The sequence below is a fragment of the Sturnira hondurensis genome, unplaced genomic scaffold (assembly GCF_014824575.4).
Source record: "Sturnira hondurensis isolate 20B ecotype Veracruz unplaced genomic scaffold, ASM1482457v3 Scaffold0009178, whole genome shotgun sequence".
In the NCBI taxonomy this organism is placed as follows: Eukaryota; Metazoa; Chordata; class Mammalia; order Chiroptera; family Phyllostomidae; genus Sturnira; species Sturnira hondurensis.
In genome coordinates, this window is record NW_028081809.1 from 4,060,544 (window position 1) to 4,075,086 (window position 14,543).

General features: G+C 36.9%; 1 protein-coding gene across 1 annotated transcript in view; it reads left to right on the top strand.

Moving 5' to 3' along the window:
* The window catches only part of TMEM131 (transmembrane protein 131), a 216,902-nt gene that overhangs the window by 120,984 nt on the left and 81,375 nt on the right, over positions 1-14,543 (top strand). The window contains exons 9-11 of the mRNA XM_037056831.1: positions 6,866-7,016; positions 7,116-7,172; positions 8,338-8,399. Of these exons, the coding sequence (XP_036912726.1) occupies positions 6,866-7,016; positions 7,116-7,172; positions 8,338-8,399 (270 nt within the window). The remainder of the gene's footprint in view (positions 1-6,865; positions 7,017-7,115; positions 7,173-8,337; positions 8,400-14,543) is intronic.

Here is a 14,543-nt window from a genome sequence, read left to right on the forward strand (position 1 = left end):
CTGATTTTACTTGGGTCCTCTCTCTATTTTTCTTGATGAATCTGGTTAAAGGCTTGTCAATTTTGTTTATCTTTTCAAAGAACCATCTCCTGGATTTATTGATCCTTTGAATTGTTCTTTTAGTCTCTGTGTCAGATAATTCTGCTCTGATCTTGACTATTTCCTTCCTTCTTCTTGCTCTGAGCTTTGTTTCTTGTTGTTCCTCCAGTTCTTGTAGGGTTAGGTTGTTTATTTGAAATGTTACTACCTTTTTTAGGTAGGCCTGTATCACTGTGAACTTTCCTCTCAGGACTGCCTTCACTGTGTCCCATATTTGGGGGACTATTTTGTGTTCATTTTCATTTATTTTTATAAGCTTTTTTGATTTTTCTTGTTCTCATTATTAACTCATTCATTGCTTAATAGCATGCTATTCAATGTCCATGAATTTTAATATTTTAAGAGTTTTTCTTTCAGGTTTGTTTCTAGTTTCCAAGAAAGTGCTTTTTATGATTTCAATTTTCTTGAATTTTTTTAAGGTTTGTTTTGTGTCCTATTGTGTGGTGTATCTTTAGAAATGTTCCATGTACATTTGAAAAGAATGTGTATGTTGCTTCTTTAGATAAAAAAGTTCTGTAGATGTCTATTAAGTCCATTTGATCTAGTGTGTTGTTCTGTGCCACAATGTCCTTGTTGATATTTTGTTTGGAAGATCTATCCATTTTTACAATTGAGTGTTAAAATCCTTTACTATAAGTGTGTTACTGTCTGTATTTTTCGTGAAGTCCTCCAAGATTTTTCTTATATATTTGGGTGCTCCTACATTGGGTGCATATATGTTTACAATGTTCATGTCTTGATGGATTCTTCCTTTGAGTGTTATGAAGTATCTTTCTGTGTCTGGCTTTATGGCATTTGTTTTGAAGTCTGTTTGTCGGATATAAGTATTGCTATCTCAAATTTTTTTCCTGTCCATTTGCTCAGAATATTTTTGTCCAGCCCTTCACTTTCAGTCTCTGTAAGTTTTTTATTCTGAGGTGGATTTCTTGTAGGTAGCATATGTGCAGGTCATATTTTCTTATCTCTTCAGCTACCCTATGTCTTTTGATTGGAGCATTTAATCTACTTACATTTAAGATTATTACTAAGAGGTACTTCTCCGTTGCCATTTTTCCCCTTTGTACCTGTGTTCCTCTCTCTCACACTCTTTTTTTTCCATCTTATTAAAGCAGTCCCTTTAGCATATCTTGCAATGGTGGTTTAGTGGAGGGGTATTCTTTTGGCCTTCTTTTGTCTAGGAAACTCCTTATTTCACCTCCTCTGTTAAATGAGAGCCTTGCTGAGTAGAGTAGTCTTCGTTGCAGGCCTTTGCTTCTCATTACTCGGAATATTTCTTGCCCTTCCTTTCTGGCTTGTAGTGTTTCTGTTGAGAAGTCAGCTGCTAGCCTTATTGGGGCACCCTTGTATGTTACTTCCTATTTCTCACTTGCTGTTTTTAAAATTCTCTCTTTGTCTTTGAATTTTGCCATTTTAATTATAATGTGTCTTGGAGTAGGCTACTTTGGATTCATCTTTATTGGGACCCTCTGTGCTTCCTGGATTTATATCACTCCTTCTCTCATCAAATTAGGGAAGTTTTCTGTCAGTACTTGTTCAAACAGGTTTTCTCTCCCTTGCTGTTCTTCTCCTTCTGGTATCCCTATTTATATGGATATTACTCCATTTCATGTTATCCTGCATTTCCCATAATCCCCCTTAGTTCTTTTGTCTTTTTTCTTTTCTTGCTCTTTGTGGAAATTTTTCTACCTTGTCCTCTGTCTGGTTGATTTGATCCTCTGCTTCATCTAGCCTGCTTTTAATTCCTTCTACTGTGTCTCACTATTAACAGAGAATGAACCAATATTAATAGGGATGTAAAGGGATTAAGACTATTATAAGAAGGGAGAGTAAATATGAGATGACCTACTGAAAGAAAAATTATTTTGAGAGGGTAGAGGGAAGAGCACTAATAATAGTAGGGAATTGGAGCAATGTGAAAAGAGAAAGTAAAATTTACCTCATAAATTAAAAAAGGGAATGAAGTAGAAGAATAAAGTAAGAGAGGGGTAGACTTTAGTATTAGGTTTAAAGAGAACATTTTTTTAAATAATAAGGTGAGAGAGAGAAAGTAAAGGGGGGAAAGTAAATTTTAAAAAAATAGGAACCAAATTGGAAAAAAAAGATCCACCACAGCACTACCAACAACAAATGAGCTAAAATTAAATAGGTGGGTTTGAAATTAGAAGGAGAACAGAAAGAAGGAAAAGCGTAACAGATGTCTAGAGGCAAGGGGAGTGATTTCCAGATGACAGAGGGAGAGGGAATACTAAGAGTGAGAAAAAAAAAAAACAGACTAAGACAGGGAAAAATTAAAATTTGAGACATGAAAAAGAGTAAGAGAGGGGAATGGTAAAATTTGAGACTTGAAATATAAAAATAGTGACTATCGGTAGATAAAATTTAAAAATTGCAACAACTACCCTGTCTACAACCAATGAGCAAAGATTGCTAAAGGTGGAGTGAGAACTCGGGTATTCTAAGAGTGGGAAAAGGAATGTGAGATGACCATTGACAAGAAAATTGGTTTTGAGAGGCTGGATGGGGGAGAAAGAGTAAGAATGTGAAATGGAAACAAAAGAGAAAATAAATTTTTTTTAATATTTATTTATTTATCTTTAGAGGGGAAGGGAAGGAGAGAGGAAGAGAAACATCAATGTATGGTTGCTTCTCGTGCATCCCTTGCTGGGAACTGGCCCCTGCCGGGAACTGGCCTGCAACCCAGGCATGTGCCCTGACTGGGAATCGAACCTCGATCGGCTGGTTCGCAGGCCTGCGCTCAATCCACTGAGCTACACCAGCCAGGGCCAGAAAATAAAATTTTAATGAGAAAAGAGATGAAGGTAAAATGAGGGTAAGAGAAGAGATGAGCAAAATATGTAAACTGAAATAAAGTATAATATAAAGTCTAGTGACCTAATATGCACAAACATGAAGAACAAGAAATTAATGTTAAAAAGCTATGAAGGAAAGAATATATCAGATCATGGAGAAGACCACAGTGGATTTCATCTCAGCAGCATTTACCACTGTTTTCTCTTTCTGGATCTGCCTCTCGTGGTGTCAGATGGTGTCCCAGTCTGGCCTTAGGCCGCCTGTTCAAGATTGCTAGGGATCCACAGTCTATAGCTGACTCCTTCGGTTGTAAACCTAGTCTAGTCACTCTGCACTCAGTGATCAGGCTTAAGCACCACAGGGCTGGGCAGAGTCCCTCCTGGGGTCAGGGGCTATTGTTTCCCCTCAGGTTGCTGCCACATGGGGGGTTGTGGTCTGCCTGAGCAAGATCACTGTTGCAGTGTGGGGAATGACTCAGCACCAGGATCCCGGAATCTCCTCTTTCAGTTCTGTCCCCAAAGCCTCCATCCCCAGTCTCTCTTCATGCGTCTCTAGTCCACTCTGCCCCCACCTTTGCTGGAGCCCAGAGTAAGCGGCCACAAAAGAAAATCTATGTGTTGACCCTTTAAACAGCTCTTTGTGTCTCCAGCTGTCCGTCTTTGGCAGAGAAAAACCCTGCCACTTTTCATAATTAGGTGTTATCTGTGTACTTTTCAGGCTCTGGTGCTTTAGGCTAAGGATCCCAGCTTAGGATTTAGACCACACACTTCTCAGGGGGTTCCAACTGGCTACTTACTTATCCCTCCAGCACCTCATCTGCTGCCTGTGGGCACCTAGCAAGCCTTCTCATGTCTCCATCACACTTGTATCTGAAACTATTTCTTCTGTCCGTGGTTATAAGGCTTCTCTCTCACTATTGTTCAGTTCTTTGTTCTGCATGATTTTTCTACAATTTAGTTGTAATTCCAGATTGGTCCTGGGAGGAGGTTAGTGTACCTTCTACTCACTCCTCCGCCATCTTGGATCTCCCATCTTCGAACTATATACTCTAAGATTTTGTTTATTTGTTTGTTTGTTTGTTTTAAATAAAATACCCTATGGGAAGGATCCATTTGATTTTCAAAGGTACAAAATTGAACATCCAGACTTACTGTCTGCATTTGTAGGGGAAATATAGCCAAACTCATGTATGGACTTTGAAATGTTTACATTCTTAGCTGTTCTATATCCACCTTTAATATTGTTGAATATTTAACAATAGTTTGTATTAGTGCATAGGAAACCACTTTTTCCTAGAGAATGCTACCAAATATTAACCAAATTAATGAATATGTAGTAACTACCTTATTTGCATTGTTGGTTCCTACCATAGGAGAGTTTTGAGGGTTTTTAAATGTTTTTTACCATGCTTTATAATCAAAGAGAGAAAAGATACAGAAAACGCAATTCTTATACCAAGGTCATTCACATTGTTGAAGACACACTGTGACTATGCTGCTACAAATGAGCTCTGAAGATCAACTTTTCTTTATGAATTGTGCTATTAAACACACATTGCCTCAAGATTCTGTCTTCTGACCAGTCTCAGAAAGGGAAAGAATGTATGGGGCATTTTTAGGATGTTGACCTAAACATTAGATATGAATTTGTCAGTGATTGGCAAACTGCTGAGATATAGAAACACACTATCAGGTAGAAATATGCAATATGTAAATGGTTCATTTATATTCTTTCACAAAATGTTTTACCTTATAATTATATTGTTATTTGAAAAGCCTTTGGAAGAAATAGTCTCTAAAATAGTGCTTCAGAAAATTTAACTATAAGCTACTAAATTTGTATATAATTATAGATAGAAGAACTAAGAATTTACTATCTAATATAACTGGTACCTAATAAACAAACATAAGAGATTCAGGTTTCTGCTTAGGTAAGAATTATAATGAATGGTAGCAGAGATGGTATGTTTTAATAAATCCCACTGGGTACAAGAAAAAATATAGTGACTCTTACTCTTACACATCTAGAGGGGAAGAAGGTCAGTTGGCCTTTACTTCACCCTCACCCCATTTCAGTATGTGAGAAAACCCAGAGACTAAGTCAGATCCCAGACAACGGTAAGTTATGAGTGGGTGGTCCCTCTCTAGGGGCCGTAGGAGTGTTTCAGTCACCTCCTTTAGTTTTTAAAACTAAAAAGTTGATAGTAAAGGTAAGTGAAAATGGTAAAATCTAAACACAGGGACTTCCTAAAATATATCAAAAAGGTGTGAGCAGAGAAAATCTGGTCATCCCAAGGAAGCCAGATTGTTTTAACCAGGAAAAGAATTATACTTCAAAAAGTAGCTTTAAAAAAAAAAAAGAATCTTCCTTCTAGTTTGTGTGTGTGTGAGTGTTCTCCCATTACAGGCCTGGAAATTGCAGGTGTGCTGTCTAAAGCCTTCCTGACCACCCATAGTTGGTACACTGCAGATTTGCTTGGGAAGGTTTTGGGGTTTTTGTTTTTGTTAGGTTTTAAATGAAAGGAATGCAGAGTCTAAGTTCTCTTGGTTTTAATTTTTAAAAGATTCCTGTAAAAGCTTCCATTTGATGATGACATTTCTGTTAGAGAATTTCAGGACTGAATTATATGAGGTCTGTACAGAGGATATCCAGCCATGTACAGTCATCCTTCTCTATATCTCAGTTCACTTATTGCGACTTCACTGTATCATGGGTTTACAGTGAGGTTGCAGTAAGTGAACTGCGGTATGGCGAGGGACGACTGTACACTTCACTGGTGAGTACCCACATAGAATTTTATGTGTTGTTAAAATTACATAGGTTTAAGAGTGTAGAAAGTGTTTAAGAGCATATGAAGTGTTTATATAAGAGCAGGGGAAAGGTTAATAAGAGAGTGGGAAATGTTTGTAGGAGTGTGGGAAGGGTTTATGAAGCTTTAAAAATATATAAATAATAAAATAAATATAACTGCTACTTCGCAGATTTTCACCTGTAAAATCCCCCTATTGCGGGGGTCTCTGGAACGTAACTCCCGAAATAGGTGAGGGATCACTGTAATATGAAAAGTAGAGACATTCATTTATTGAAGAAGATACCCAGAACATTATACATAGAACAATGATGCCTCAGTCCCCTTCAAAGTAGTCACCTTGGACCTCACACAGTTCTCCCAGTCTCTATCAACTGCCCCCATGTTTTCCTCAATCTCATCAATGGTCTGAAATCTCTTCCTCTTTCAAAGGTGATTTTAGTTTTGGAAAAGCCAGAAGTCGCAGAGTACCAAATCTGGGCTTAAGAGGGCCTAAGTCACCTGGGTGATTTGATGCTTTGCGAAAAAACTCTGCACTAGACGTGATGCATGAGTGAGTGCATGGTCATGATGAAGCTGCCAATCGTTAGTTGCCCATAGCTGTAGCCTTCTGAATCATCCAGATAGTTTCCCCAGGTGACTGTTTGTGCTTAGTGCAAAATTTGATGCAGATTTGTTGCTCTACTCACTCAGTCATTTTGCACATAACAGCTACACAGTACATATGCTCACTCAATGCATCTACCACCCCACTAACTAGTACAGTGAAGTCATCATTGTTCACCATGTGCATTCCAGTCCACTCTCCTTGGCTGCAGGTTACATGGATGTCACGCAAACTGTTCTTGTTATATTAATAGTGGTGGACTTTTCTGTACAGACCTCCTATACCTTAGTATCACCAATACGTCGAAGAACAACCTTTTAATGATGATTTTGCTGGTGGCAATGCACGTATTTCACATTTGAACGTCCTCATTCCAAAATTGGAATGTGTGTTACAGTGGAATATATTTGTCAATGTATTTTTTTAGTAGGAATATAAAATAATTAGGCATCTTGTGGTCAATGTCATCTTACTGAATAAACTGGTGGTTTTGCACCATTACAAAAGTTGTGCTACATTATGGCCTGTTAACTTATCAGGAAATTCCTCCTTATGAAACCAAGGGAGTGATGAGAGCCAGTTTTTCCTCCAGAGAAGCAGATAACCACACGGCCTTCATAAGAATAAAGACTAATGCTTCAGACAGCACAGAGTTTATCATTCTTCCTGTTGAGGTCGAAGTTACAACAGGTGAGTGGAAAACTGAAGGCACTATAAATTTATTTACTTTTTCACTGCATCTGACTCTGGCAAAGTGAAATATAATTGTTTACTTTTCTTTTTTCCAAGCCCCTGGAATTTATTCCTCAACAGAAATGTTAGATTTTGGTACACTGCGAACACAAGGTAAGAAAAGAAACAGTGTCTTATGAGTTTTTTTAAAGAAAGAAAATCCCTGTTCAGTACTGAATGGTACTACTTTAACTCCTTTGTAGTTCAGCTTTGAAAGTTCTTTCTAGTAGGTTATCTGACTTTGTAGAAATCTTTTGGGAACTGTGAACCCTTACAAGGCCATGGGATAACATAAGTAACGTCTTCTAAATGGGAGTTGAGATACAAAGTAACTTTTCAATTTTGTAATCCAGTTCCTCCCCACTTCTGGATTTTTATTTAGACATTGATTATTCAATTGCATTATAATGACATGATATTAGAAATTTGTCCCAGGTGGTCAGAGAAAGAATTTAAATTCTAAAACTAAAAACAATCAAGTTAAGGATTTGTTAAGGAAAACTGATAGTGTAGTTAACCATTGAACAGGGTGGTTTTGGACTGCACAGGTCTATTTATATGTGGATTTTGTTCAATAAATAAACGGTTGGCCTCCGTAATCCCAGGTTTCACATCCATGATCCAACCAACTGGGGATCAAAAACCATATTTTCTGTCTGTGGATGTGAAAGGTTGACGGCATTGTTCTGCGCCTTTTTATATGAGGAACTTGAGCATCCACAAATTTTGATATCTGCTGGGGGTCCTGGAACCAGTCCCCTTTAGATATCAAGGGAGTATAGTTAAAATTTGGGAGAATCAAAGGTTATACACAGATTTTCAACTACATGAGGATCGGCACCCCTAATTCCAGTGTTGCTTAAGAGTCAACCATACTCGTAATTTGGGATGTCTGTGGGGCATATATAATTAAAATTTTGTTGTTTGATGTTGAAGACCCGTTTTTGAATGTGAGATTCAGTTTTAATATAATTTCACATTGCACATTTTTAATTTGCTTCATTGTACTTTGCTGGAAACAAAAAGTTTTAATGTCAAGTTTACTAAAAAATTTTTGTTTTATTTTGGCCTTGGTTGTTTAGGTGGGGGCAGTTCTTGTAGCACACAGTGTCCTTAATGAGTAAGGTGATTCCTACCTAATGTTTCTTTTTATTAATGTAATGGCCATTTTATTTCACATTCTAGAATAGATTCAATCTGGTATCTAAGAAGATAAAAGATCATAACTTGTTGTAAAATACACCTTTTTAAGAAATATTTCTTTCTTCAATTTTAACAGATCTACCAAAAGTTTTAAATCTTCATTTATTAAATTCAGGAACAAAAGATGTACCAATAACAGTAAGTTTTTACTTATTTTTTCCTAATTATGTATTTTTTATTTTTAAACTTATGACAAAGTTAAAAAATAATAACCTCTTGCTCTAAAGGGATTTTGTGGTGACCTGGTGACACCATGGTATGGTACTAAGTGTGATGTGAAAAACCTGTCCTGCCTTAACCACCAAATTTTAAGGAGGAGGAGGGAAAGGGAGGTGATCATTTCCAAGTTACATTTGAACTGAAATTTATGAGGGTCCTATTTAGGCAGAATATTATAAAATGCCTGTGGAGCCCTGACCCAGCAGCTCAGTTGATTGAAATGTCCTAGTCACCAGAAGGTTGAGGCTTTGATCCCTGGTCAGGGTGCATACCTAGGTTGTGGATTTGATCCCAGGTTGGGGCACATATGGGAGGAAACCAGTTGCTGTTCTCTTACATCGATGTTTCTTTCTCTCTCTCTCTCTCTCTCTCTCTGTCACTCTCCTTTCGTCTCTCTCTTTCTGTCTATCCCTCCCTCTTCTCCTCCTCTCTCTCTTGCTCTTAAAAATCATTGAACATATCCTCACGTGAGGATTAATAAATAAGTAGCCTTTGAATTCTGGAAAAACTTCGTATCTGTGTGCCGTGTGCAAAGAAAAACAGGTCATAAGGGTTCCATCAGGTTTGGTTATTAGACTTAATGTATGAATGAGTAAAAAGAGAGAAAAAAGATTCAGATATTTTGGCAAGAGAAATTATGAAGCACAGAATTAGGGTAGGTAGCAGTAGTATGCTATTAGCATTTGTCATAGGTGTCCCTTCTAACTGGCAGCTGTTGTAGTTACCCTAGATAGCATACTATAAACAAGGGTCCTCACTTCCCCTTACACATACACCCAGCTAACTTTTATGCCTTATAGTGGAATGGGGGTTCCATTAGATGGTTTTAAGCAAAAAAAAAAGGAGGCTATTTATATTTTGTTTCAGCCACAACCTCACTTTCTGGTGAGGTCACCAAGACACATTCATCGGGAATGATGGAAAAGGAAAGCAGTACATTTTTATTATAACCTGTGCTGATGTCAGAAACATAAAGGCAGAAAGCTCTGATAAAATAAGTAGATCATAGGGGCTTGAGACATAAGGGACTTTTGCCCATTGATGACCAAACCCAGAGTTTACAAGTGGTGGAATAGAGACCAAAGAAAGGAGAGTATACAAATCTGAAATGAGGAAGCAAGAAGTTGCCATTCCAGGTAACCACGTTTTAATGCACAGCAACCTGCTCACTAGTGGGATCATAGCCTAGACAGTGTCCTGCTCTCTGACCTTGTATCTCTTCCTCCTTGCTGGAAGAGTTGAGAATGTGTTAGGGAAGTGCAATCTGGTAAAGAGCTTCCCATATGTGCAGAGGAATTGAAACTGCCCCACCTGGAGTTCCTGCCGCTCCAGTGTTAGGCAAGCAGACACAGACCCATGACGCCATAGCCTGTGTATGCTGCCATACTTCTCAGGGGGGTCTTCAGGGGCCCAGTGCCTTTCCACAGATGACAAGGAAGAACTCTTGACCTAGCCACCCTAATGCCATTGAAACAATAACACCAAAGAACTAAGCAGCAGCATTCTGTCTCATTCTTAGTTTTCTTCTTAAATAGTAACCTTAATGTATATATTTTTATATACTTGCTTTCAAAAATAATATTCATTTTTTATTTAGTGACCCCTTTTTTTTAAATTCAGTCTTGAATGGTTATCATCAAAGTCCCTATGGAATAAAACTATCAGCATGTCTTCCAGGAGTAACCTTTTACATAAGAAAATATAACAGTGAATATTTCTGTTGTACAGTTTCTTTGTAATTCCTGTTTATAGCAGTAATTATGCCTTTAAAAAGTATACAATACTATTGTCACTTTTTAATAGTATTGTGGGATTTCAGTACAGATTAAAAATCTTTAATCTTTAATCTGTACTGAAATTTTCACGAGTCTTTAGAAAAAGNAAAAAAAAAAAAAAAAGGAGGCTATTTATATTTTGTTTCAGCCACAACCTCACTTTCTAGTGAGGTCCCCAAGACACATTCATCGGGAATGATGGAAAAGGAAAGCAGTACATTTTTATTATAACCTGTGCTGATGTCAGAAACATAAAGGCAGAAAGCTCTGATAAAATAAGTAGATCATAGGGGCTTGAGACATAAGGGACTTTTGCCCATTGATGACCAAACCCAGAGTTTACAAGTGGTGGAATAGAGACCAAAGAAAGGAGAGTATACAAATCTGAAATGAGGAAGCAAGAAGTTGCCATTCCAGGTAACCACGTTTTAATGCACAGCAACCTGCTCACTAGTGGGATCATAGCCTAGACAGTGTCCTGCTCTCTGACCTTGTATCTCTTCCTCCTTGCTGGAAGAGTTGAGAATGTGTTAGGGAAGTGCAATCTGGTAAAGAGCTTCCCATATGTGCAGAGGAATTGAAACTGCCCCACCTGGAGTTCCTGCTGCTCCAGTGTTAGGCAAGCAGACACAGACCCATGACGCCATAGCCTGTGTATGCTGCCATACTTCTCAGGGGGGTCTTCAGGGGCCCAGTGCCTTTCCACAGATGACAAGGAAGAACTCTTGACCTAGCCACCCTAATGCCATTGAAACAATAACACCAAAGAACTAAGCAGCAGCATTCTGTCTCATTCTTAGTTTTCTTCTTAAATAGTAACCTTAATGTATATATTTTTATATACTTGCTTTCAAAAATAATATTCATTTTTTATTTAGTGACCCCTTTTTTTTAAATTCAGTCTTGAATGGTTATCATCAAAGTCCCTATGGAATAAAACTATCAGCATGTCTTCCAGGAGTAACCTTTTACATAAGAAAATATAACAGTGAATATTTCTGTTGTACAGTTTCTTTGTAATTCCTGTTTATAGCAGTAATTATGCCTTTAAAAAGTATACAATACTATTGTCACTTTTTAATAGTATTGTGGGATTTCAGTACAGATTAAAAATCTTTAATCTTTAATCTGTACTGAAATTTTCACGAGTCTTTAGAAAAAGGAGCAAAATAAGAACAATATAAATGTTTATAAAAATATTACGATGTGTATGTTTAAGAAATTTACAAATACCCTTTCTAGAGAAGGACTGTTCTGCAATAATGTGCTTGTTTCTTTGACATTAAAATAGCTGTTGTTTTATGAATAAAGACAGTAGATAGGGTTTTTGTCTTAATAGAATGAGTTGGAAAGTGTTTCTGCCTCTTCTGTTTTGGAGGGAAGAGTTTGTGAAGGTTTGCTGTTAATCCTTCTTTAAATGTTTGATAGAATTCACCAATGAAGCCATCTGGGCCCAGGCTTTTCTTGTGGGAAGTTTTAAAATTACTAACTCAATCTCTTTATTTGCTACAGGTATATTCATATTTTCTATTTTTTTAAGATTTTATTTATTTACTTTTAGAGAGGGGGAAAGGAAGGAAAAAGAGAAGGAAAGAAACACCAGTGTGTGGTTGCCTCTCATGTGTCCCCTAGTGAAGACATGGCCCACAACCCAGGCATTTGCTCTAACTGGGAATCCAACCTATGACCCTTTGGATTGCAGGCCCGTGCTCATCCCACTGAGCCACACCACCCAGGGCCTCTGGATTCTCTTTATTTTGTTAATGTTTTCTGTTGCTATGCAAAAAAATTTTAGTTTGATATAGTCCCACTTATTTATTTTTTCTTTTGTTTCCCTTGCCTGGGGAGATATATCTGATAAAATAAAAAGCAGTCCAAGATTTTGTGGCCTGTATTTCCTTCTAGAATTTTTATAGTTTTGGGTCTAACACTTAAGTCTGTAATCCATTTTGAACTTATTCTTGTTTGTGTTTAGAGGTGGTATAGTTTCATTTTTCTGCACGTATCCGTCCAATTTTCCCAACACCATTTATTGAATAAACTGCCTTCAGCCCATTGCATGTTCTTGCTTTTTTTGTCAAATATTAATCGACTGTAAAGATGTGGCTTTATATCTTGGCTCCTATTCTTTTCCATTGATCTATAAGTCTGTTTCTATGCCAGGACCATGCTGTTTTGATTACTATGACCTTAGGTATAGTTTCATATTAGATAGTGTGATTCCTCCTACTTTGTTCTTCTTTCTCAGGATCACTGTTGCTGTGGGGGGCCTTTTGTGGTTCCATATAAATTGTTGAAATATTTGTTCTATTTCTGTGAAATATGTCATTGGAGTTTGATAGGAATAACATTGAATCCATAGATTGCTTTGGGTGTTATGACATTTTAATGATGTTAATTATTCCTGTCCATGAACACAGTATGTTTTTCCACTTATTTGTATTTTCTTCAGTTTCTTTCTTCAGTGTCTTATAATTTTCCAAGTACAGATCCTTTATATCAGGGGTGTCAAACTCATTTTCACTGGGGGCCACATCAGCCTCACAGTTGCCTTCAAAGGGCCAAATGTAATTTTAGGACTGTGTAAATGTAACTACTCCTTAATAGTTACATGAGAGCTCGGCACTGCCGCCAGGTAGAAACAAGCTGCCAGGCTGGATAAAACAAGGTGGAGGGCCGGAGCTGGCCCATGGGCCTTGTGTTTGCCACTTGTGCTTTACATTCTTGATTAGGTTAACTCCTAGGTATTTTATTCTTCTCGAAGCAGTTGCAAATGGGATTGTTTTCTCAATTTCCCTTTCTGTTAGTTCATTATTAGCATATAAAAATGCAACTGATTTCAGGGTATTAATTTTGTGTCCTGCTAATTTGCTAAATTCATTCATCTGGTTTAGTAGTTTTTTGATGAAATCTTCAGGGGTTTTCTATATACAGTATCATGTAATCTGCAAATAATGACCATTTTACTTTTTTTTTTCCCAATTGGGATGGCTTTTATTTTTTCTTCTTGTCTGATAACTTTGGCTAGGACTTCCAGTACTATATGTTGAGTAACAGTAGTGAAAGCAGACGCAGATGTCTTGTTCCTTACCTTAAAGGAAATACTTTTAGTTTTTTCCCTTTGAGTATGACATTGGCAGTAGGTCTTTATTACATATGCTCCCTCTGTTTCCACTGTGCTGAGTGTTTTTATCATAAATGGTCCTAGATTATATCAGATGCTTTTTCTGTATCTATTGATATAATCATGTGCTTTTTACCCTCTATTTTGTTTATGTGGTGAGTCACATTTATTGATTTGTGAATATGGTACCACCTTGCATCCCTAGGATAAATCCCACTTGACTATGCTGTATGATCTTTTTAGATGCATTGCTATATTAGGTTTGCTAATATTTTGGTAAGAGTTCTAGCATCTGTGTTCATCAAGGATATTGACTACAATTTTCTTTAATTGTAGTTGTAGTATCTTTATCCATTTTTGGAATTATAATAATCATGGCCTCATAAAATGAGCTTCGGAGCCTTCCTTCCCCTTGAATTTTTTGAAATAGTTTGAGAAGGAGAGGTATTAGTTCTCTTCAGAATGTTTGGTAAAATTCACCTGTGAAGCCATCTAGTCCAGGGCTTTTGTTTGTTGAGGGTTTTTTGATTAGTGCTTCAGTTTCACTAGGTGTAATCTGTCTATTTCAGATTCTTTGATTCTTCATGATTCAGTTCTGGAAGATTGTATGTTTCTGGGAATTTATCCAGTTTGTTTGCATGTATTTGTTCATATTTTCTTACAGTCCTTTGTATTTTGGGGGGTCTAGTTGTTATTTCTCCTCTTTCATTTCTGATTTTATTTATTTGGATCCTCTCACTTTTTTCCTTAATGAATCTGATTAAAAGTGTGTCAGTCATGTTTATCTTTACAGAGAATCAGCTCTTGGATTCATTGATTTTTTGTATCTTTTTTAAGACTCTGTTTCATTTATTTCTGCTCTGATCTTTATTATTTCCTTGCTTCTACTCGCTTTGGGCTTTGTTATTCTTTTTAAAGTTCTTTTAAGTGTAAAGTTACATTGTTTGTTTAAGCTTTTTCTTATTTTTTGAAATAAACCTGTAATATTGTGAATTTTCCTCTTAGGGTTGCTCTTCCTGTGTCCCACAGATTTTGGGTTGTTGTATTCTCATTTTCATTTGCTTTGAGGTATCTTTTGATTTCTTTATTGATCTCGTTGACCCATTCATTATTTAATAATGTGTTATTTAGCTTCCATGTCTTTGGGTATTTTTCAGTGTTTTT